At 49.2% G+C, this 21,338-nt stretch overlaps 2 protein-coding genes across 2 annotated transcripts in view; both read left to right on the top strand.

The window, feature by feature from the left end:
- The window catches only part of FLT3 (fms related receptor tyrosine kinase 3), a 35,562-nt gene extending 23,073 nt beyond the window's left edge, over nucleotides 1–12,489 (top strand). The window contains 15 exon segments of the mRNA XM_042867095.1: nucleotides 482–588; nucleotides 2,546–2,657; nucleotides 3,997–4,175; nucleotides 5,413–5,525; nucleotides 5,619–5,751; nucleotides 5,841–5,945; nucleotides 6,802–6,912; nucleotides 7,727–7,880; nucleotides 8,219–8,349; nucleotides 8,711–8,835; nucleotides 9,202–9,324; nucleotides 9,631–9,742; nucleotides 9,867–9,966; nucleotides 10,550–10,655; nucleotides 11,058–12,489. Coding sequence (XP_042723029.1) covers nucleotides 482–588; nucleotides 2,546–2,657; nucleotides 3,997–4,175; nucleotides 5,413–5,525; nucleotides 5,619–5,751; nucleotides 5,841–5,945; nucleotides 6,802–6,912; nucleotides 7,727–7,880; nucleotides 8,219–8,349; nucleotides 8,711–8,835; nucleotides 9,202–9,324; nucleotides 9,631–9,742; nucleotides 9,867–9,966; nucleotides 10,550–10,655; nucleotides 11,058–11,189 — 1,843 coding nt within the window. The 3' untranslated portion in view covers nucleotides 11,190–12,489.
- A 5,565-nt stretch (nucleotides 12,490–18,054) lies between these two features.
- On the top strand, nucleotides 18,055–20,858 carry CDX2 (caudal type homeobox 2). Its single transcript, XM_042868376.1, has 3 exons — nucleotides 18,055–18,583; nucleotides 20,338–20,483; nucleotides 20,688–20,858. The coding sequence occupies exons 1-3, from the start codon at nucleotides 18,055–18,057 to the stop codon at nucleotides 20,856–20,858; spliced, it is 846 nt and encodes a 281-aa protein (XP_042724310.1).
- Nucleotides 20,859–21,338: the final 480 nt, after the last annotated feature.

Below are 21,338 nucleotides of genomic sequence, written 5' to 3'. Positions count from 1 at the left end.
CTCACTGAAACTGACCTTCAGATGATGAACTCATTTTTGAGTTTCCATTAGACCTTCTGATCTGGAGAGGTTTATCTTGCATGATCCTAACTATCTCACTGCTATTTTGTATTAGTTCTTATTATCAGCTAGAAACTCACATAGAAATCCTCCAGAGAGTAGAGAACTTGAATCTTTGCTGATCTTAGCATCTGCACCAGGATGTGTTATACACCTTGTCTTCCAAAGGACTGGTCACAAAATCACAACCCTACGTCCCAGATGCACTCAAAGAAATATGAAAAAAAATTGCGAGGGAAATTTGTACTGCAGGGAGAAAGAAATCCTCCAAGATATTTACATTCTTTCTGGATTAATGTTAATAATTTAGTCTGGATTCATCATTAGAAGGCGTTGAATTGTTTCAAACATGTATATGAATATTGACTGCATCTAGAATCTTTTTTCAAGACAATTTTTTGTTCTTTTCTTTGCTCCACAGCATTTCATCAAAGTTCTGCAATCATCAGCACCGTTCTGGGATATATGTATTTTATGCTGAAAATGATGATACGGTCATGACGAAAAAATTCACTCTGTATGTGAGAAGTAAGTGAGAAAAGAATCCCTGTAAAGACGTAGCCAAATCTGGGAGGGAAAACCTTGATCTCTCAATTAGGTTTTATCACTGATGTAAATGGAGGTTAGATGTTGCTTTACACTGCTGCTGTGTCATACAATAGAAGAGAGACAATTAAATGTTCATTACCTCCATCCATTTTGAGCTTAGGTGGCTTAAATCTCAGAGTGATCTCTGAGTAGAGACTGAATTCTATGATCTAAGGACCTGCCTGGTGAATGAGGGAAAGACTGTTGACACTGACTCCCACAGTATTCTTCTGGAGAGCTGGCAGCCCACAGTTTGGATAGGTACACTCTTTGCTATGTAAACAACTGGCTGGAGGGCCAGGCCGAAAGAGCGAATGGAGTTAAATCCAACTGGTGACCAGTCATGAGTGGTGTCCTCAAGGGGTCGGTACTGGGGCCTGTTCTGTTCAATCTCTTTAGTGATGGCCTGATGAGGGCACTGAATGCACTCCCAATACATTTACAGATGACACCAGGTTGGCAGGATCTGTCAATCTGCCTGGGGGTAGAAAGGTCTTACAGAAGGATCTGGATAGCCAGGTTCTATCTGGGAGAGTTTTTGACCTCCTTTACTTCATGGCAGAGTGCAAGATAAGCTGTGCCCTAATTTAATGGGTAGAAGTAAACCACTGGGAATGTCCCTACTATCAACATAGCATGAGGTGACTACCAACAGGAAAGGTCAAGGTTCAGTTGTTATGCAGGGCTGGTGAAAGAACATCCAGCATGGGGATAGCTTTGTCCCAGCCTTAGTCCAAGAGATCATACTGTGTACTGTTAAATATCTCCATATCAGGGGTGGGCAAATTCTCCATTACATGCCCTCTTAGCCATGAGCACCCTGCTGGGGTCATCCAAGCTTGCAGAGGAGACATGTCCTTTCTCTGACCAGCACAAGCAATGTGACCCATAAGCACTCAGCACCATTCTCCATACTCAGTGCCTGGATTTCATTAGTGCAGCGTCGTGTGAAGAGAATCATGGTTTTACTTTCTGTTCTTCCATTTTTAGCAATAAAGCTGTGGAAATGAAATGGTAAATACCAAGGAAGAGTCCACTTATCAAATCAGAGGAGGAAGTCATTTTCTTTTTTTCTCCTTCCCTTAGTTTGCTGTCAACAGAGGGGACAAAATAAGAGAAATTAGTCATATACTAAAAAAAAAAATAACATTTCTAAAGAAAACCACAAAGCCTAGGAGCCCTTTGAAAGACAGTGGCTGTATTTTAACCCTACAGAGACAGAACATATGTGACTGCTGGAGAGATATATAGTGAAAGGAAGCACACCCATTAGGTGGTAGCACTTTGTGATCAGTTTATGTCTTTTTTTTTGTTGTTTACTGAAGACATTTGTGAGTTAGAGCAGTCAGTCTGGGGACCACTTGTCTTGTAGAGGCTCCATGAAGGCTGCACCACCTCAGACATGCCTACCTGCAGCTGAAAGGCGTGCACAGTCTTGGTTGGTACGCTTGGTTGTTTCCACTGTGAACCATGGCTGTAGCTTCAAACATTGTTCCATGCTGGAAAGCTGCAGAGCAGGCACCTCCATGCACATTTTATGTGAGCCAGACTACCAGAAGTGGGCTGTCAGGGCAATGCTGAGGCTGAATGCTTGCTCTCAGTCAGAAAAGCAGAAGTTAAGATTTCCAGTTTTGGCTCTGCTGCTGTTTTGGTTTGTCTGTGTGCATGTAGAGAAGTGGCTACTGCCCTTGCCCACAGCACAAGGCACAAGGCACAGGGGCTAGAGGAAGGGGGAGAGCTGAGGGCTGCAGCGAGCTCCCATGATGGCATCCAGGTGGGTTATTTTGCAACCACAGAAGCAGACTGGGGCCCTGGCAGATGTAGTGTTATCACATAAACACAAAGGTTGTGGTTAGCAGAGCACTGACAGAAGTTGTCTTGTGTCATCTGGTTGCAGGAAAACCTGAAGTAACAATGCAGTTATTGTTCAAGCAGATCTCTTGCATCGCTGACAGCTATCCAGCCTCGTCCTGGGTTTGGAGGAACTGTCCTGACCTGAACTCATCCAAGTAAATAAATAGTCTTCTCTGTTCAATTTGTTGCAAGGAGCGTATCTGAGTGATCCTTAGTTAAATGAAGAAAATGAAATATTGTGGCCCACTCCAGGGGAATTACTATCACCAAAATTAGGGAGATTTTTCAGTACTTTTTTTGGCACTGAGTAAAATCTGTAAGGATGTGTATCCCAGGCTCTTCATACCAAAATATATCCTATCACCTCCTCAGACATGTATCTACAATCAAAGCTGAGGGGCATTCAGGGAATGTGCTAGTTAGTATGGGTTTGATTAATTGGTTAAGCTTTGGCTAATACAGCTGTTGCAATGACCTGTAGTTGCTAAAGTCAGTGAGAGTGTTTCCATTTCCTTTATTTATTCAGGGCAATGAGTCAGGCCCTAAAATTTCATGAGAAGCTGAGACAGCATTGAGCTGTTTTATGAATTCTGTAGCTTTCATTTCAGATGTGCCAAAAACTAATAATCCCACCGTTGTAGAAGAGCACCAGGTCAAATCATCTTTTGGAAGATTATGTATAAAACTCCAAGCATTTCAACTAGATATGAAAGAATTACGTAGACAACTTTCTCATCCGTATAATTGCAAAGGCTTCCAAACATCAATCTGTTTGTGTAGAAACTGAAGAAGAAAGAAAACATCCAGCTAGAAGGTTTCAAATTTTCCTTAAAACAGCTTTCTGGAAAAAGAAAATGCTGCAGTTTTTTCTTTTCTTGAGAACTTCCACAAGTAGAAAATAATCCTATATATGCAGAGCTTTATTTATTAGCTCATCCATGATTTTTTTTTTATGTGGACAGGAAGTTAAGCAGTAAGTTACTGAGTGATAGAAAAGTAAAAAGTGGAAACTGTCCTTTCACTCAGGTATAAGTTTCTGTATATCTACATATCACATCTTAAATAAGCCATTCATGTAGGATGGATGCTTTTCATTTTAGGCCTTGAGTGAGAGAAACTTGTGGCTGAAATTGCATCTCTTTTATGGAAGGAGTCAGAACTTTTGCTCTGAGTTCATGCTATATTGGCTGCTTTAGTAGCAGCTCAAGTGGCAAGGTAAAGGTACAAGCAGTAGGAATGGAAGGAGAGTGTGAACCCAGTGTGAGAGTAGAAAGCCCATTTAATCCCCTGCTTACCCTGCCACATCTATCACAAATACGTGGCACTAGAAACTACTCTGAAACCTCTCTCTAGCAGTGACAGAACAAAACAGTTCATCTGTCCTTATCTTCCTCCCTTCCAATGCAGATGTAAGACTTGTTTTGAAACATCCTACCTTCTCTGGGAAAAGTGAGTACAAGCCAAAAATCAGAACTGGACTCCTTTGTTTTCCAGCTGTACTGAAGAAATCAAGGAAGGGATCCAGAACTTCTTGCCAGAAAGGAGATCTCTGGGGTCATGGATTTCAAGCAGTATTTTAGATGTAAAGGAGACAGCAACAACGTTCTCTGTTGAATGCTGTGCAAGCAATTTGGTCGGCTCCAACTGCAGGAAGAGCTTCATTAACATGCCAGGTACCAGAACTCAGTGTTTTAGTGCAGATTTTCACAACTTTATTAAAGCTGTCATGGTAGAACCTGCAGTATTTTTATCTGGCTAAATGGCTGGCCCTAAGGGGAAAACACAAGCACTGTGTGCACGCGGTGTGGGGAGTGTTGGGTGAAAGGGAGACATATGTCTCTTGTCTAATCCCAAAGCATAGAACCCCTTCATTAAAATGAGCAGAAATCCCACAAGAGTCAGAAGTGCAGGATGGAATCATGACAGTGCTGGAATCTGCTTTTTTTGTTTCCTCTTAGTAATCTCCACCTGGAAACGGGAGGCATCAGCTTTGGGAAGAGCTGAAGCCATGCTGGTAGCTGGTGGCAAGTGCTGGCTCTTGCTCCTATCCTGGAGGAGGCACATGGGGAACAGATCCCTGGTTTGGGATTTGCTGTGCCATCTCTCTTCTTGTAAAGCCTATCCGAGATTGCTTGCTTGTTGTCCAAGAAAATCAACATGATTATTTGCCCATCCACTTGACATTTGTCACTCTACGTACATCCCATAGGGCAGAATACTTCAGTTCCAGGAAGCACGCTCTGGCACTTGAGAAATGCTTTGAAGCATTTGAAAGCACAGAGCTTTCCCTTGTCATGGACAACCAAGCTGTTTGCTGCTTTTGATCACAGTTGACATAAGCTGTGACCACTGATAGAATTTGAGCATTTATGTTGAAATGGCAATAGAAAGTAAGCCAAATCCTTATGCTCTTAGAAATTACCAGAATATGAAGGCAGACCTCATGTAGCATTTCCTCACCAAACAGTACCTTTTTGTATGACCTTGGCTAGGTAAGAGATTTCCTTTCTGAGCAGCAGAAAAGTTTGCAAAGCAGGTTTTGTGCAGTCCATCCGCTGATGCTGGTGCTTTGGTATCTGACTACATTGCTTGGGGGAAGATGCAAAGAGAGAAAAGGGAAGACGAGAAAAGGAATTTTTTACTTCTGCTTATGCTCACAAAGTCCAGCCCCTGAGATGCGTTGATTCATGTAGCACGTTTCTTTAAATGAAAGCAAATGTCAGAACTACCCACAACTGAGTGTTCCCTGCCCAGCTCTTTGCTCTGCTTGTGTCTCCGTTGTACTCCCAGCACAGAGGAAGCTCAGATGTGAAGTGGCTGCAAAAGTAAAAGCAGCTAAGCTGCTACCAGCTCTCCTTGTGCCCTAGTCACAGTCTCTGGTCAGTGGGTAGTAACATTTCTCTTTTAAAGTTGCATGAACTGTTTCTTCCCTGCCAGACAATGCTGCACTCTGCGTTTTTGCTGGATTTATCTTCCTGTTGATCATTTTTTTGTGTGTTCTCATTTGTCATAAATACAAAAAGGTAAAAACAAGCATCAATACCTGTCCCTTCATCTTTTGTTCCTAACAGGCTGTTCCTTCTCTAAGACTTTCTCTGCATTTTTTCCTTCCCAAGCAATTTAGATACGAAAGCCAGCTGCAAATGATTCAGGTGATTGGACCATTGGATAATGAGTACATCTACATTGACTTCCGTGAATATGAATATGATCTCAAATGGGAATTTCCCAGGGAAAATCTGGAATTTGGTGAGCAGTCCTCAAGGCAAACCATAGCATTGGAGTGGCAGCCTGTGCTGTATCAACGACTCATAACACTGGTTTATTGTGTCTTGCAGGACAGGTTCTTGGTTCTGGGGCTTTTGGGAAAGTGGTGAATGCTACAGCTTATGGAATTAGCAAGGCAGGAGACTCAGTGCAGGTTGCAGTCAAAATGCTAAAAGGTACTCTAAACTGTGGGAGATTTTTGCAAGCAGTGATACACTCTATTGACTCCAAAGCAGAAGCAGTGAGGAACCTCTTTAAATACGCTTTCAGCAGTTAGGCCTCACAAATGCTTGGTTCCTAAACCTTTTTATAATGCTTTTAAAAGCATGTTTCAGATCCAGAAGGTGTTGCTGCAAAGCTTTCTTCCTGCAGCATGTTGCATTTAGTTCTAAGCAGAGAAGATCTGTAGTGTGTGGGAAAGAATGGAGCTGTTGCATATGCTTTGCCTCCTATATCTGAGCAAGCTTGTTTGCAGAGCCTCCAGCAAATCTTCCTATAACCCATTCTTGAGGGCACAAAACCACTTATTTCCGTCCTTCTTTGTAGGACAAGCATCTTAAACTTCAGATTCTCCTTGCTGCTTTGCTCTGGCTATCCTCCCCTCCTATAAAAGCAGTGTCCAGAAGTGAGCATCCCTGCCAGCCAGCAGAATTCACCTGTTGGCCTGCACAGCCAGTACAGCCTTCCAGCCCAAGTACAAGGATTGCTCACATCCTTGTACCTGCTTTGCTTCCTCCATCTACTGCTTGATTGATGTCTTTATTGGAATCTGTCTTGATTATTCCAGCTCATGTCTCCAATTCACTGAGCCCACAAGGACTGAATACTTGCTGAAAAACAAACCTGAAGGTATTGTTGAAATACACTATGGCCTGCTTAGGTCATCCATGCCACACTTTTTTAGGATGTCCCCAAATTAACTGTGAATACAATTCATTTAAAATGAAGATTTGAATGTGACAAAGCATCACAACCATTTGCATTTATAATTCTTGGCTGGAGGTTTACAAGTCTGTGTAATTATTCTCTCAGAAAAGTCTGACACTTCAGAAAAAGATGCTCTGATGTCTGAACTGAAAATGATGACTCACATTGGAAGCCATGAAAATATTGTGAACCTGCTGGGAGCCTGCACTGTGTCAGGTAACTTGCTCTTGGGGAAAGGTATCAATTAAAACCCTTAGACTAAAGAAGGCTCCTGAACAGAAAAGAAGTATTAAAATTTGATAACTGGCAGCAGTGTTAAGAAATCCAAGACTTATTTAATCACCTATATTATCACTAATTAATTAATGAGTGGCTAGTGATATCATTGAGGATATTGCCAGGAAGTTGAGCTGTGGCCAACCCAGCAGTGGATAGGAGCAGATGAACTGGGGCTGAAGACAGATCACTTCAGGAGAAAGAGCAGGATTTTACCAGTCTGGGTCATAAATGTCCATAAATTCTTAGTCATTCTTTCTGAGCAAGTGTTAGACTTCAGGGGTGAAGTGAGGCCACTCCAAGCATCCCTGGGCTGTTCATTCTGCTCCTGCACTCTTGTAAGGGCCTTCCTCTGGGGATTGGAAATATTTTTCCTTCCTTTGTATATAAATGAAAGGCCATAAGTCATGATACTCATTCTTACTAACAAGACAATTAGCAGGGATCACCTTTTGTTGTTGAGAACCGTTGTACCCTTGTGCCTCCTGCCCAGTGCTGTTGGCATAGGAAAAGGTCTTCATGCCTTCATTGGGATTTGAAGTCCACCTTGAGAGATGGACCACAAGGGAAGTTCAGTTGCATACACTTTCCAAAGGGATTTCCACCGGTGTATCTGCAGTTCATTTACCTGACTAGGGGAGATGACTGGGATATTTAATACAAATCAATCCTGGAGGAAGCTGGGCCATCCTTAAGACTTTAATGGAGACACTGCTATAGATAGCAGAAGATGTTTCCTTTTCAAATATTTCAGGACCAATCTACCTGATTTTTGAGTACTGTTGCTATGGTGACCTTCTGAACTACTTAAGGAGCAAGAGAGAAAAATTTCACTGGACTCTGACTGATATTTTTAAACAGCACAACTTCAGTTTCTATCACAATATCTGTTTGGACCAAAATTCCAGGTAAGAAATTCAGCACAGTTTAATACTTTGCAGAGAGCTTTTCAGCTGCATTCTTAGCTGTACTGAGAACAGGTATAACTACTGAGTTCTTGAGAGTCTGCAAGCTTTAAGAAGCAAGGCCTTGAAAAGAACTGAGATTTGATTCTTCTTAAAATGTTCCTATCACTTATCAAAGGACCAGAAATCTCTTGTTTCTCTTGTAAGTTTTGAGCAAACCATGTCTATGCTCAGGTTTTTGTTAGTTATAACGGATCATGCTATTTCCCTGTAAAACAGTTTACATTTAGTAGATTATTTTTGCCATTGTATAACCTTGGAAAATCTGTCACTCTTACCAGGAAGGGAGCTCACCTGAAATATGATGTGAACATGGATCTGTACAGAAAGGATGAACTTAAAATCACACAAACAAGCCAAAACATAAATATGACCTCTGGACCAAATGAGATTGCACTCTGCTCTGAGGAAGGTAATAGATTAATTGCTCTTATCTCTAGCAATTCTGTTATTATTGTATTTATTATATTATTGATCTAGCTTGGCTACTCAACAACACAGCAGGTCCCATTCTGTTGTCTCTCTTCCTTCCTGTCAGAAATGTATTTTGCCGGGGAAGGATTTAACAATTAATACCTCAGGGTTATGTTTCTGGTCATGATATACATGGTATTTGAGTACAAAAATATTTTGTCTGAGCAAAGAATGCAAAAGGTGAATGCTCTTCTTAATGTTGTTCTTGGTAGGAGAGGTGAAAATCCTATAACAGCCGATAGAATTAATCAGAGATTAAGGGAGGGTATGGAAAATATTGTTCTGGTTATTTTTTACAGATGAAATAAAGTGTGCAAGCAGACAGATGGATGAAGACGAGGATTTTAATGTGCTCACTTTTGAAGACCTTTTATGCTTCTCTTATCAAGTTGCCAAAGGAATGGAGTTTCTTGAGTCCAAATCGGTAAGGTGAAGGGTAGCATAATGTTAAGATAGAAAAGACAGCAAAAACGCGTCAGCCTATTAAAATGCAGACAGAGGAAGAGAGCCACACAGTGGCAGACTTGAATTAAACCTCCTTCCCCAGCTCTGTAGCAAAGACTGGCTTGCACTTGTAAGCACAGCCCTGAGTAAGAAGCAGTGGCTACACCACATGCTTCTGCCTACCCTGGCACTGTCCTCAGCCAGGAGGAACCAGGGACTGCCCAACTTGCAGAGTTTCAGAGGAAAGGGGCGGTGATTCACAGAGCCCTGTGCGAAGCCACAAACCAGGTAATTTTTTCCCTCTGATACCAAACGCTGCAGTGTTAACCCGTCCTGTCCCTCTTAGTGCATTCACAGAGACCTCGCTGCCCGCAATATACTGGTGACCCGTGGGAAAGTCATGAAAATATGTGACTTTGGCCTTGCCAGAGATGTCATGAATGACTCCAACTACATCGTCCAGGGCAATGTGAGTTTATGAGTGCTCTATGTTTTTCATGATATTTTAAGAATTATAAGGAACCAAGAAAAGGGAAGTCTTACATTTTCAAATTCTCTTTAGAGCTGTAGACAACTGTATAAACAGTGCAGAAGTCTCACTTCATCTGCCTTTGAGAAATGCAGATTCTTAGTTCATAATTAGCTAAATTAAGGCAGTGATTCAGAGAGAGGTCAAGCTTTTAACTTGTTTCTAGCTGAGCAGTGAGAGCTACAACAATGCGCACAGTGAGCCTATATCATGGCATGACCTGCCTTCTTTTCCCCACCTGCACAGGTTCGTTTACCCGTTAAATGGATGGCTCCTGAAAGTTTATTTGAGGGGATGTACACCATGAAGAGTGATGTTTGGTCTTATGGAATACTGCTGTGGGAAATATTCTCTTTGGGTGCGTTGGGTGGTAACGTGGCAAAAGAACACTGCTTGCCTTTGGCAGTTCATCAGACTCAAGCTGTATCTGCTCTTGTGGAGTCCATAGTCCTGAGTGCAGTTTTCCTACCATATTTTCCCAGGTGTAAATCCTTACCCTGGCATTCAAGTTGATGCGAACTTCTACAAATTAATTAAAAGTGGATTTAAAATGGACAGACCTTATTATGCTACAAAACATGTGTAAGTGGGCTTTTTGGTTGTTTTTTCTTTTTCTGGATTATGCACAGAGTGGGGATTTATGTTTGCTGTGTCACTGCTTGTATGACCTCATATTTATTTTACACTGTATCTTGTTCATAAAAGTTGAAGAAGGTGGGATCTTTCTCTAACTCTGAAAAATGCATCTTGATCGTGTAAGTTTTATCCTGAAGCAGAAATCGTTTTAGAAAGACAATTCTTGTCAGACTCAAGCTGAATCTGTTCTTGTGGCTCGATAGTCCTGAATGCATTTTGCCTACCTTTTTCTGTGTGGAAGCTGGAAGACAAGGTTAACACACCATTACATTCCAGCCAGTGTGAAATCCTGGCCTCAGTCCTGTGATGAAGATTTTGCTAAGGACACCAGTACAGCCATGTACTTCATTTCACCCTTTTTCCTCATCCTTTCTTTGTGCTTTCCTCTGTTGCACTGTGTTCAAATCTGCCCTCTCTCTGGAAAGTCATCCTGGTGCCCTGCATTCCCATCCAATATCTGCATTTCCATGAAGGCCCTTACCAGACTCCAACAGCTCACATATTTTCTATCACCTCCTTGCTCCCACAGCTATTATGTGATGCAGTCCTGCTGGGCACTGGACTCCAGAAGAAGACCCTCATTTTCCCAGCTGGTTTCCTCTCTTGCCTGTCAGCTGGTGGAGGCAGAGGGAGCAGTAAGTAAACACAGAAAGGAGAAAAACCTTATTTTTGGAGGGGACCCATAGATTACAATGATCTGGTTTCTCTTTTTGTAATGGAACAGGCTGCCCAGGGAAGCAGTGGAGCCCTAGAGGTGTTCAAGAAACGTGTAGATGTGGCACTGAAGGACATAGTTAGTGGGCATGGTGGTGATGGTTGGACTAGATGATCTTAGAGGTCTTTTCCAACAGTAATGATTCTATGATTCAGTGAGACGTTACAGACCTGAGCATGGCTCTCCCATGGTGCACAGGAATATCTCTTCTAGGAGGAGGTCTGCACCCTTCCAGCGCCTGCTTCAGCATGAGAAAAGCAGTTCTCTGAGAACAGTACATTCTAACAGAAGGTATCCTTTCTTTCCTCTTTCCAATCTCTAGATTTACCAGAACATGAAGAAAACTGTTTCTCCACCCAAATCCAACAACAAAACTAACCCAGGTGTATGTAAGGATGAGGAATTTCTTCTGTTCCCAGCTCTGCTCCAACATGAAGAGCTCATTTCATGTTGAGAAATGAATGGGGTTTGACCTCAGTATTTTCCTAAGCTCCATGTAGCACAAATGCTTCACTTCACCACTAAGAAGATGTTATCACCTCCTGCACTGTTCACATTTTTGGTGGGACAATCCATGTTCATGTTACTTTGAGGAGAAGACACAGCAATTCATTTCTTTGCCTTCAACAAGCATGTCTGTAACAAGACAGGTGCAGCTGTCTTTTAGCCATCCCTCTGTGACCAGAAATCTCTTTGCTGGTTTTATGTAAACAGAATCTAATCCATGCATTGGAACTGAGGCTGCTCTCAACATAATTCAAACAAACACAAAAAAACTGTGGGGTTTTTTTGTCTGAGCACAAGCTCAGACTGTGCATCTAAAGGGAAATTGTGTGAGGTCCAGAACACCTTGATCCCTGGATGTCAGTGAGTGCTGGAAATAAGGCCACTTAAAACTGCCAACTTTAGAAGCCTGAGTTTTAGAATACCAGCCTTAGTTTACAGGGAACTACAAAGCTGAGTGTGTTTGACTGTCCTGTCCTGATTGTCTCAATTGCTGTGATTTCCCAATAGATGCCCAGTTCAGGTGAGTTCATGTCATTGAGCTTTAGGTACTTAGGTGGGCTCCAGCCACCCAGCTCTGCACTTGCTGGTGAGAGTCATGCACTCACAGCAAGTGATTCTCTCACCTAAATAAGCACCTACAACAGGCAGAGGAGGGCAGGACATGATCCTCCTACTCCCTAGTCTAGAAAACTTGGATGACTGCCTCCAACTGGAAGTCTCACGCAAACTGAACTACAGCTAATCCTGCTCTTCAAGCTTGGTGTGTTTTAATATCAAGTAAAAAAATAACAGTTTTATAGAATTTGTCCACTGTAGCAAGTTAGGAGTGTGGTACCACACCCAGCTCCCAGTGGTCAGCCTGACTGCATAAACTTGGCTGCCACAAGATGAGAGCACATCTCTAACTTGCTTTCAGATTCCCAGGACAATAATCAGAGCCTCAGTATTTTTTTAATACAGCTAAAAATACACATTATTGTCATGGTGGGGTTTGGGGATTTGTGAACATGCCTTTCACAACGTCTAATTGGATGCATTTGTCTGTACCTCAGGGAGCTGAGGTCAGAATATACTGGTTAATAATTTTGTTCTCATTAATATCTTACAAAGTCCCAACTGCAAATAGTATTTCCAGTGTTACAAATTAATGAGTGTTTGGATAGAACATGCTATCGTGTAAACCAAGCTGCTATTTACTAACACTGCCTGAAAATAATTCATGTTTTAATACAGCACTTGTGAGTTGTATATTTATGGAATCATAGAGTCCTTAGAGTTGGGAGGGACATTTAAAGGCCATCTAGCCCAACTCCCCTGCAATGAGCAGGGACACCACAGCTTGATCGGGTCTCCCTGGTCCCAGTCCAGCCTGCCTTGAAAGTCTCCGTGGACGGAGCATCCACCACCTCTCCGAGCAACCCCTACCGGCGCTTCACTACCTTTATTGTAAAAAGAAATGAGGAGGCTGACGCTGAGAAGCGGCCCGGAGTTTCTTCTCTCGTCCCCGGAGACGGGCGGCGGCACTAGGGGGAGCTCGGGGATCGCTGCGACGGCACCGCGGGGTGCGGGGAGCTGCGGGCGCAGCGAGTTGGTGAGATGCCGAGAGGGCAGCTCCTCCCGCAGTGAGTTCTCCGCCAAATCGGTCACCCTGTGTCGCCAACAGCACTCACCAAAATAAAGAATCGTAGAATCATTTGAGCTGCAAGTGGCCTTTAAGGGCCACCTAGTCCAACTCCCTGTGATGAACAGGGACACCTACAGCTCCATCAGGTACTCAGAGCCCCGTCCAGCCTGACCTTGAGTGAGTGACCCCAGGGATGGGGCATCCACCACCTCACTGTGCCAGTGCCTCACTGCTTTTATTACAAAAAACTTCTTTCCTTATGCTCTAGTTAGAGAGTTTTCCTCCCAGTCTAAATCTCTCTTCTTTTAGTTTGAAACCATTTCCCCTAAAGAGTCCATCCCCTTCTTTCTTGCAGCCCCCTCATATATCATAAGGCCACTCTCAGGTCTCCCCACAGCCTTCTCTTCTCCAGGCTGAACAGCCCCAGCTCTCTCCTCTGTCCTCATAGGGAGGTGTTCTATCCCTTGGATCATTTTTGTGCCCCTCCTCTGGATGCACTCCAACAGCTCCATGTCTCTCCTGTACTGAGGACTCCACATCTGAATGCAGTACTCCAGGTGAGGCCTCACAGCACAGAGCAGAGGGGCAGGATCACTCCCTTGGCCTGCTGGCCACACTGCTTTGGACGCAGCTCAGGATAGAGTCGCTTTCTGGGCTATGAGGGCACACTGCTGCTCACATCCAACTGCCCTCCAGCACTACCCCGATGTCTTTTGCAGCAGGGCTGTGCTCTTTCCTTTTGCTCCCCAGCTTGTATTGATAATGAGGGTGGCTGTGAGCCAGGTGCAAGATCTTGCACTTGGATTTGCTGAACCTCACACAGGTCTCTTGAGCTTGCCTAGGAGACCTTTCTCCTGGTTCTGGATGTACTTCTCTAAGCCAAACTACTGTGTTTGAAAGAGAGGGATGGGAGATCTGGAAGAGAACCAAACCCTGTGTGACACCAGGACCAACCCTCAGTGCCCGAAGTGTCCCCCTGCCCCAGGGCTCAGCCAGGTGGGAGTGGTCAGAGGAGGGTGGTGTGGCCGAGGGTAAGGCCCTGCTCCTGAGACCTTTGTGAGCTGAAACGTGGGGCGAGGCCCCACTCTTCTCCAGGGGAAAGATCTGGGAGTGAATGGGCGGTGTGGGGAACAGTCAGACTCAGCTCCTCCTCAGAGCCAGAGGCCTGGGCTTTGTTTGCTTTGGAGGGAATGGGTTTGTCCCTGGCAGAAGCGCTGTCTCCTCCCTTCTTTATAGCCCCAGTTCTCATAGCGAGCAGTGGGGTGGGGGAATGGGAACCTCTAGTCCTGGGGAAGGCTTTTGAGGCAGTGGTTGGGGGAACCCCCCTGAACTGTGCAATGCATGTGGGAGCCCCATCCACCCCCTCAGAGTTTCATGCCACCTGCATGAAACATCACCCCCAGAGCTCCAGGGCCCTGCAAGGAGGTGTGCAGTCAACGCCTCTGAAACCTTTGACCTTGCAAACAACAAAGTGTCCCCACAATGCCTGTGCTGAGTGTACAGCCCTGCAGCACAGGGCTGCTGTGGGGTGAGGAGATGGGGCCCTAGGGGGGAGAGATGGGCAGCACACAGTGGGAGGCACGACCTTGGGCTGCCTCACAAAGAGCACATCTCAAAGCAAGATGTAGGGAATTAGATGGTTATGAGGATGAAGGGGCCATTGGCCCGAGGACCAGGGATAGCCACAGGGCTCACTGCTGGCAGACGTGCTGATCATACTGCAGCCACTATTGGGCACCTTCCTCGGGGCTCAATATGAATGTGGGCAGTGGTGGCCACTCTGTGAGCAGTGTTTTCTTGTCTGGGGATGACAGCAGCCATCTAAGCTCAGGCCCGACGGCACCTGTCCGAGGGGCAGAGCCGTGCCGAGCTGAATCCTACTGTTCCGTGCCCCCTCCCCCGGCCCCACTCCTTTCCAGCAGCGGCTCCACTCGGAGCAGCGTTCTGCATCCAGCCCGCTCCTGCAGGCATGTGCTTAAACAAGCCGGGTATCAACCCCACGATAAAAGTATTGGGTTATTCTGCAACGTAATCTACATCAAAGCCTCGGGGGCTGCCGGCTTGAAAAGATCCAAGATGTTTTCTAAGTCCTTATCATGTCTGTGCTTAGGGGGAGCCATAAATTCCACAGCTCGGACACACCAACCCTCGGTTCCTCCTTCCCTCTCCTCGGCCACCAAAGGGCTTTCAAGAAGGTTTTTTTTTCTTCTCCCTCGCAAACAAAGCTCCCGGTGCCGCGCCGTTACGGTGGGGGAGATGGGAAGATCCACCCACTTCACCCTGATCTTCTCTCGGGAGACAGAAAAATCGCTCCGTGAAAACCTGAACGCAGTCGGAGCCCAACAAGAAGGCGCCCGCTGTCCCTCGAAGGCGGTGGCCGCGCTCGGCCTTTCCCGGGGCTCCTACGGGCGGCTCGGACGGGGTCCCCGTGCCGCGCTGTCCCGGGATCCGGCTCCAGGGTCGCGCCCCGAAGGAGACCCCGTTCCAGAAGGCAGCGGGAGAGACGTGGGGAGTCACCGCCGGCGGCGTTTCTGTCTGACAGTGCTCAGGCGGATTCCCTCGGAACTGGTGATGTTCTGCTCCAAGCAGCGCCAGGGCTGGTAGAAAGGAGCGGGCGCTGCAAAGCGCCGCAGCCCGAAGGGACCGCAGCCACCGATGCGGCTGAGGCAGAGCCGCCGGTGGAACCGAGCGGGGAAAGAGGGGATCTGCATGTAGAGAAAGAGGGGAGAAGCAAACGGCCCTGCAGGGAAACACGGGGTCAACATAAACAAAACAAAACAAAACAAAATAAAATATAAAATATAAAATATAAAATATAAAATATAAAATATAAAATATAAAATATAAAATATAAAATATAAAATATAAAATATAAAATATAAAATATAAAATATAAAATGTAATATAAACAAAACCCCAAATCCCCAGGTGATATTTCGCTCCCAACGGCCGTGGTTTGGCACTTGTCACCTTAAAGTCGCTTTTCCTCGTTCAGGATCTAGGGAAATAAAAAGATAAACAAAATAATAATCATACTTTTATAATGAAAGAAACGAAAGGAAGGAACCCCCCCACCCGCCACCCAAAGCTGCTGCCTTGGCCGTGCCCCACGCACCCTCCCCAGAACCTCGAGGAGAGAGAAGACGGGAAAACCGCGTGGGAAACAAAGAGGCCTCAATTGGTTTGTAGGGGGGACACAAAGCTCCTTCCTGGATCAGAACGCAGTGGGACAGGGGAAGGCACCCTGACCCGAATCGGGCGGAGATCCCGCATAGAGCCCGGGATCGGGAGGGGCACCTTCAATCCGACCCGGCCGGAGAGCGCCGCGTCCCGCCGGGCTGAGGGTCTGTGCGGACTTCGGTGCGTTTTGATGCTCTGTGTTCCGAGTTGTGTCGTTTTAGTGGCCCCTTCCTCGTTTATGGCACCATCAAACTCTGTCGGCGCAGCCCGGCCGTGACACCGCGGGGGGACGCGGCACTGCTTCTCCGGGGCAACACCGCACGAGGGGATAGAGAAATCCCACAGGGAGGAGGCGGCCGCCCGGCACCCCTCGTCCCGGTGTGCTGTTGTTATTGCACGGTCGCAACCGCGGCCATGAGATCGCGTGGGCAATGGGGTTTGCTGTGCTGGCACTGAACGACGCACACAGCGAAAGCGTCCCAACGGAGATGGGCCGGGAGCGGGGTTCTGTCCTTCCCCGAGAGCCCCGATGTCCGCGGGCAGGGACAGGGGACGTCGGGGGACACTTCGGGAGGCGTCGCAGAGTTATTCCCGTAGCTCTGGGGCAGCCCCGTTCTCGACACAGGAGCTGCCGTCGGAAGAGGGATAAGAAGATAATTTTGAGGGACTTATGAGAACCGCCCGTCGAAACGGGAGGAACGCTGCAAAACGGTCACGTACCCAGAGGAAAGAGAGATACACGGAGGCCACGGACGTGCGTGTGGGGTCCGTGGGCCACCTCTGGTAGGACCGCTTCCCCCTGACGGCACCGTAGCGCCCGGGAGAGTCATCGAAGTGGGCCGGGGCTGAGCTGGGAAAACTGGGAAACGCTGCCGTCCGCATCCAACTCTCTCGGCGGGTGAAAGGTTTCCTCGCTGTGCCATGGGAAAAGATGCAAATATGCAAACGTTTTCTGGCATTGTCCCCGCTCAGGGTGAAAAGTTAAAGCATAAAAGCGGCGAGGGGAGCTGAGGTGGGGGGGACGACTCTTCAAAGGGGCTCCCGGCCGGGGGGAGCTGGCTGCTGCCCGCATGCTCCCCGGGGCGGGTTCCCGAGGCGTCGGGGTGGGAAAATCCGGGGGTGCCGGGAGGGCAGGACTCGGCCCCCGGATGAACAGAGGCTGTTGGGAGAGGAGCGAGGACAACGTGGGTCTCGCGTGGGTCCCGCGGCCCGCACTCATCCCCGCAGTGTCCCTCCTGGGCAAGGGCTGCGGGTGCTGCCGGTGAAGGCTCACGTCGAGGCCGTCGAGGCTCGGACGGGCGTACAGCGCCGTGCCCTCGGTGGAAATTTCTCCTCTTACCTCTCGTTCATGGAGTGGGAGCGGGTGGGAAGCGCGCTAGAAAGACAAGCGTGAGGTTTGCGGCTTAAAACAACGACGACGACAAAACGGCTTTTGGGTTTTAATCAAAACCTCCCTCCTCGCCCCCAACGCCAACAAGGAGAAGGGGCGACGAAGGCGCTGCCCGATCCGCGGTTCCCATCTTCCCACCCTCGCCCTTAGATCTCCTTCTCTGTCTTTTGCAAGTCTCTCGATTTCATCCTTTGAACCTGTGATTGGAGGTTAAAGTGCACCAGGTTGCAATGGAAGGAGGAAGCTCTTAAACAATAAAGGCTTGAATATTTAGCTGTGATCAGGTCGCTGCCCTCTCCTTATCTTTTTAAATGCAAATCGTCTTTTAGGGGTAGTAGCTATATACCCAGCGCCTCTCCACGTCACCTGCCTTTGGTGTGTCTGGGCCATTACTAATAGAGCCTTGTAAACAATCGTTAATCATGTAAGCGCTGCCGGCCATCGCCTTCGGACCGGGAGCGCTCGGCGGCGGCGAACTGCGCGGGGCCGCGGCCCCTCCGCCTGCCCCCTCCCCGCCGCGGGAGCCCGGCCCCGGGCGGCGGCGCTCCGACGGCCCCGGCAGCGGCTCTCCGACGGCCCCAGCAGCATGCCGAGAGCGGCCGCCGGGGCCCCGCCAGCATGTACGTGAGCTACCTCCTGGACAAGGACGGGCCCATGTACCCCGGCCCCGTTCGCCACTCGGGGGGGCTCAACCTGGCGGCGCAGAACTTCGTGGGCGCCGCGCAATACGCGGACTACGGCGGCTACCATGTGAACCTCGACGGCGCGCAGTCCCCCGGGCCGGCCTGGCCCGCGCCCTACGCCGCTCCGCTCCGCGACGACTGGGGGGCTTACGGGCAGGGAGCCCCGCCGCCCGCTGCCGCCGCCGCCGTGCACGGCCTCAACGGCGGCTCCCCGGCCGCGGCAATGGCCTACAGCCCCGCCGACTTCCATCACCACCACCACCACCACCACCCGCACGCCCACCATCACGCCGGCCCCGCGCCGCACTGCTCTGCCGGGGGGATGCAGCCGCTCGGCGCCGCCCCCGCCGCCGCCGCCGTCGCCGCCGCCTCCGCCGCCCCCGAGCCGCTGTCCCCCGGCGGGCAGCGCCGCGGCCTGTGCGAATGGGTGAGAAAACCGGCGCAGGCAACGCTCGGTAGCCAAGGTAAGCGGGGGGTACGGGACGGGGGCGGCGGGGGCGGCTGCCCGAAACCGACCCTCTCGGGGGCTGCTCCTCGGTTGCGTCTCCGCCGGTACTATGGGGAAAGGGCAGAGAGCGGGACCGTGCCGGGGCGCGGGGCAGGGCCGTCCACCCAGGGAGCAGAGGAGCTGCGGGGCCCGGGGACGGCCGGGCTGCGGGGCGCGCCGTCGGATGGACAACCGATTCGCCGTCGGGCTCATCCGGCATGCGGAGGACAGCGTCGCTCTCCGTTCCGCTCGGCCACTTAGAGCCACTTAAAAGATTTTTATAACCAATTACAGTCATATAAATCATCGGCCGCTGTCGCTCCGCATTCGCTTCTGGCTCGCTGGGCTCCAGCCCGAGAAACAGGGCATTGCGGAGGCTGCGGCCCCCACGGGCCGCCCGGTGGGACCCGGAGGTGCGAGGGCGTTCCCCCCAACCCCTCTGCCCCGGGGCCGGCGCCGCGTTCCGTTGTGATGTTAATCCCCCCACGGCCCGGCCGGGCCCTCTCCCTTTTATATGAGCAGAGCTGCTCGCTGCCCGCTTTGATATACACCTTCCTCTCCCATTGTCTCTTTTTTTTTCTTTTCCTTCGCGTTTCTATTTCCAGATATATTTACGGCTGAAAAATAATAATAATAATAATAATGAAAATAAAAAAGGAGCGGTGACTTCCGCAGCCATCACCGACCGTGTGCCCTCCCCACCCCTCCCCCGGCCCTGTGCCCGGCGCTGCCCCCGGGCTGCGGCGTTCCCCTCGCGGGGTCGGTGCTGCTCGGCCGGGCCCTCCGCATTCAAATTGCGCCTTTGGAGCAGCGCGTATGGTAATGCGCGGGGCCGGGGGATGAAAGCGGCCGCCGCCATTTGCTCAGTAGTGGTAATTCAAACAGAATGTGGCTGTCATTAAGGCTTTGAGAAGGGTTTTTCTTTGATAAGATCTCCTTGTCCCGCATTGTTCGGGGTTGTGTTCCCCATTCAGAGGCTCTGGGAGCTCTCTCTGATCGCCCTTGTCTCCTCGCGGGGTGCTTTTGTTGTGCTCTGCGGCACTTCACCTGCATGGATTCTGCCCGAGCACCTGGGGGGGGTGGGGAGGGTTGGGGTTAGGGGCTGTCCGCGGCTCCTGTCCGTGGGAAGGGGCTGAGAAGCACCGCTTCAATCAGAGAGAGGGGGGCACGGGAGGGCCGCGCCGTCCGCTCGCGTTCCCTCGAGCCTTTATTTCTGTGCGGTGTTTTCTGTACTATTTTTGAGCCCCACAGCTGTCCGCCGGGCTCAACGCGACGCGCTCAGCTCCCTTCTTCCCCTTCTGAAACGGAGCTCCGGTCCGATCTGCACTGCCCAGAATGGGACTTCACTGTTCCCCATTATTTTCCTTTTTTTTTTTTTTTTTTTTTTTTTTTTTTCTTTTCCCCTTTATTATTACTATTTTCTTCTTATTTTCCCCCTTTTCTATTGCTTTTTCTTCTTCCAAAGTGGTAAGACTTTATTCTCGCTGCAAAGCGAACGGGGATGCCACCAGAAGTATAAACCAAAGTTGTCCCCAGCAAAATGAACGGGGGTGCAGCGGGGCGGGGGCTGCATTCCGGCACCATTCCGACAGCTTTGGCAGCCCCTGAGCCGAGGGACGGTGCTCCTCTCCGGCTGCCGTTCGCGGTCCGAGGTCTGGAAGAGGCCCCGTCCCGTTCGCCCCACTCGGCCCTTTCTCTTTTGCTTTCCCAACGCGGCTTTGTCCTCCGCAGTCAAAACCAGGACGAAGGACAAATACCGCGTGGTGTACACGGACCACCAGCGGCTGGAGCTAGAGAAGGAGTTCCACTACAGCCGCTACATCACCATCCGGAGGAAAGCTGAGCTGGCCTCCAGCCTGGGGCTGTCGGAGAGGCAGGTCGGTGGTGCGGCTCGGACTGCGCGCGGTTGGGATGCGCGGCTCGAGTCTCGCAGGTTGGGATACAAGGGACAGAAATACGCGGGACGGAGATGCGCGGATCGGGTTGCGCGGATTGAGATGCGCGGATCGGCTCGCTCGCCCGCCGCGGAGCCCCGTGCGTTGAGACCGACTGCCTTTTTTTCGCTCTCCCACACCCGACAGGTGAAAATCTGGTTCCAGAACCGTCGGGCGAAGGAGAGGAAGATCAACAAGAAGAAGCTGCAGCAAGCGCAGCCCGGCGCCGCGGAGCCGCTCAGCCCCGCCGCCCCTCCGTTGCCGGGACCCGCGGCCGCCCCGCCACCCGCCGGGCTGGGCCCTGCCGCCCCCCAGTGACAGCGGCCCCGGCCGAGCGCAGGGACTGCACGGATCGCGGAGGAACGGCCGGGCCGGGCCGGGGCCGGAGGGGCCCCGCGGCCACAGCGGGAACGGCCCCAATGCACTGCAGCGCCGTGTGTACAGATGTACAGTGTGCGCGTCTCGTTCGGGGAACCGCGGCCGCGGCTTTGGTGTTATTAATATTATTATGGTTTTCTTTTGTTGTTATTTTTCCTTTTTTTTTTTTTTTTTTTTTTTTTTTTTTTACCCTGGCGTTTGTTAGGTGTAAGGGGAGCGTGGCATTCCCCAGTGAATCTCAGGGATCTGTGCGAAGGTCTGAGCGATGCTGTTGGGCTGACAATGAATTTTATTGGGGAAAAAAAAAAGAAATTAAAGCACATTTTTTAAAAAAAAATTTTATATTTTACTTTTTATTTTTTGGTCATAACTGCAAATATGCAAAACGTTCATGAAGAGTCGGAGCAGAGCAGGTGAGGT

This window comes from Lagopus leucura, unplaced genomic scaffold (genome assembly GCF_019238085.1).
Source record: "Lagopus leucura isolate 7727_CA_CO unplaced genomic scaffold, USGS_WTPT01 Super-Scaffold_100001, whole genome shotgun sequence".
Taxonomy (NCBI): Eukaryota; Metazoa; Chordata; class Aves; order Galliformes; family Phasianidae; genus Lagopus; species Lagopus leucura.
This window is presented reverse-complemented; position numbering and strand designations above follow the sequence as displayed.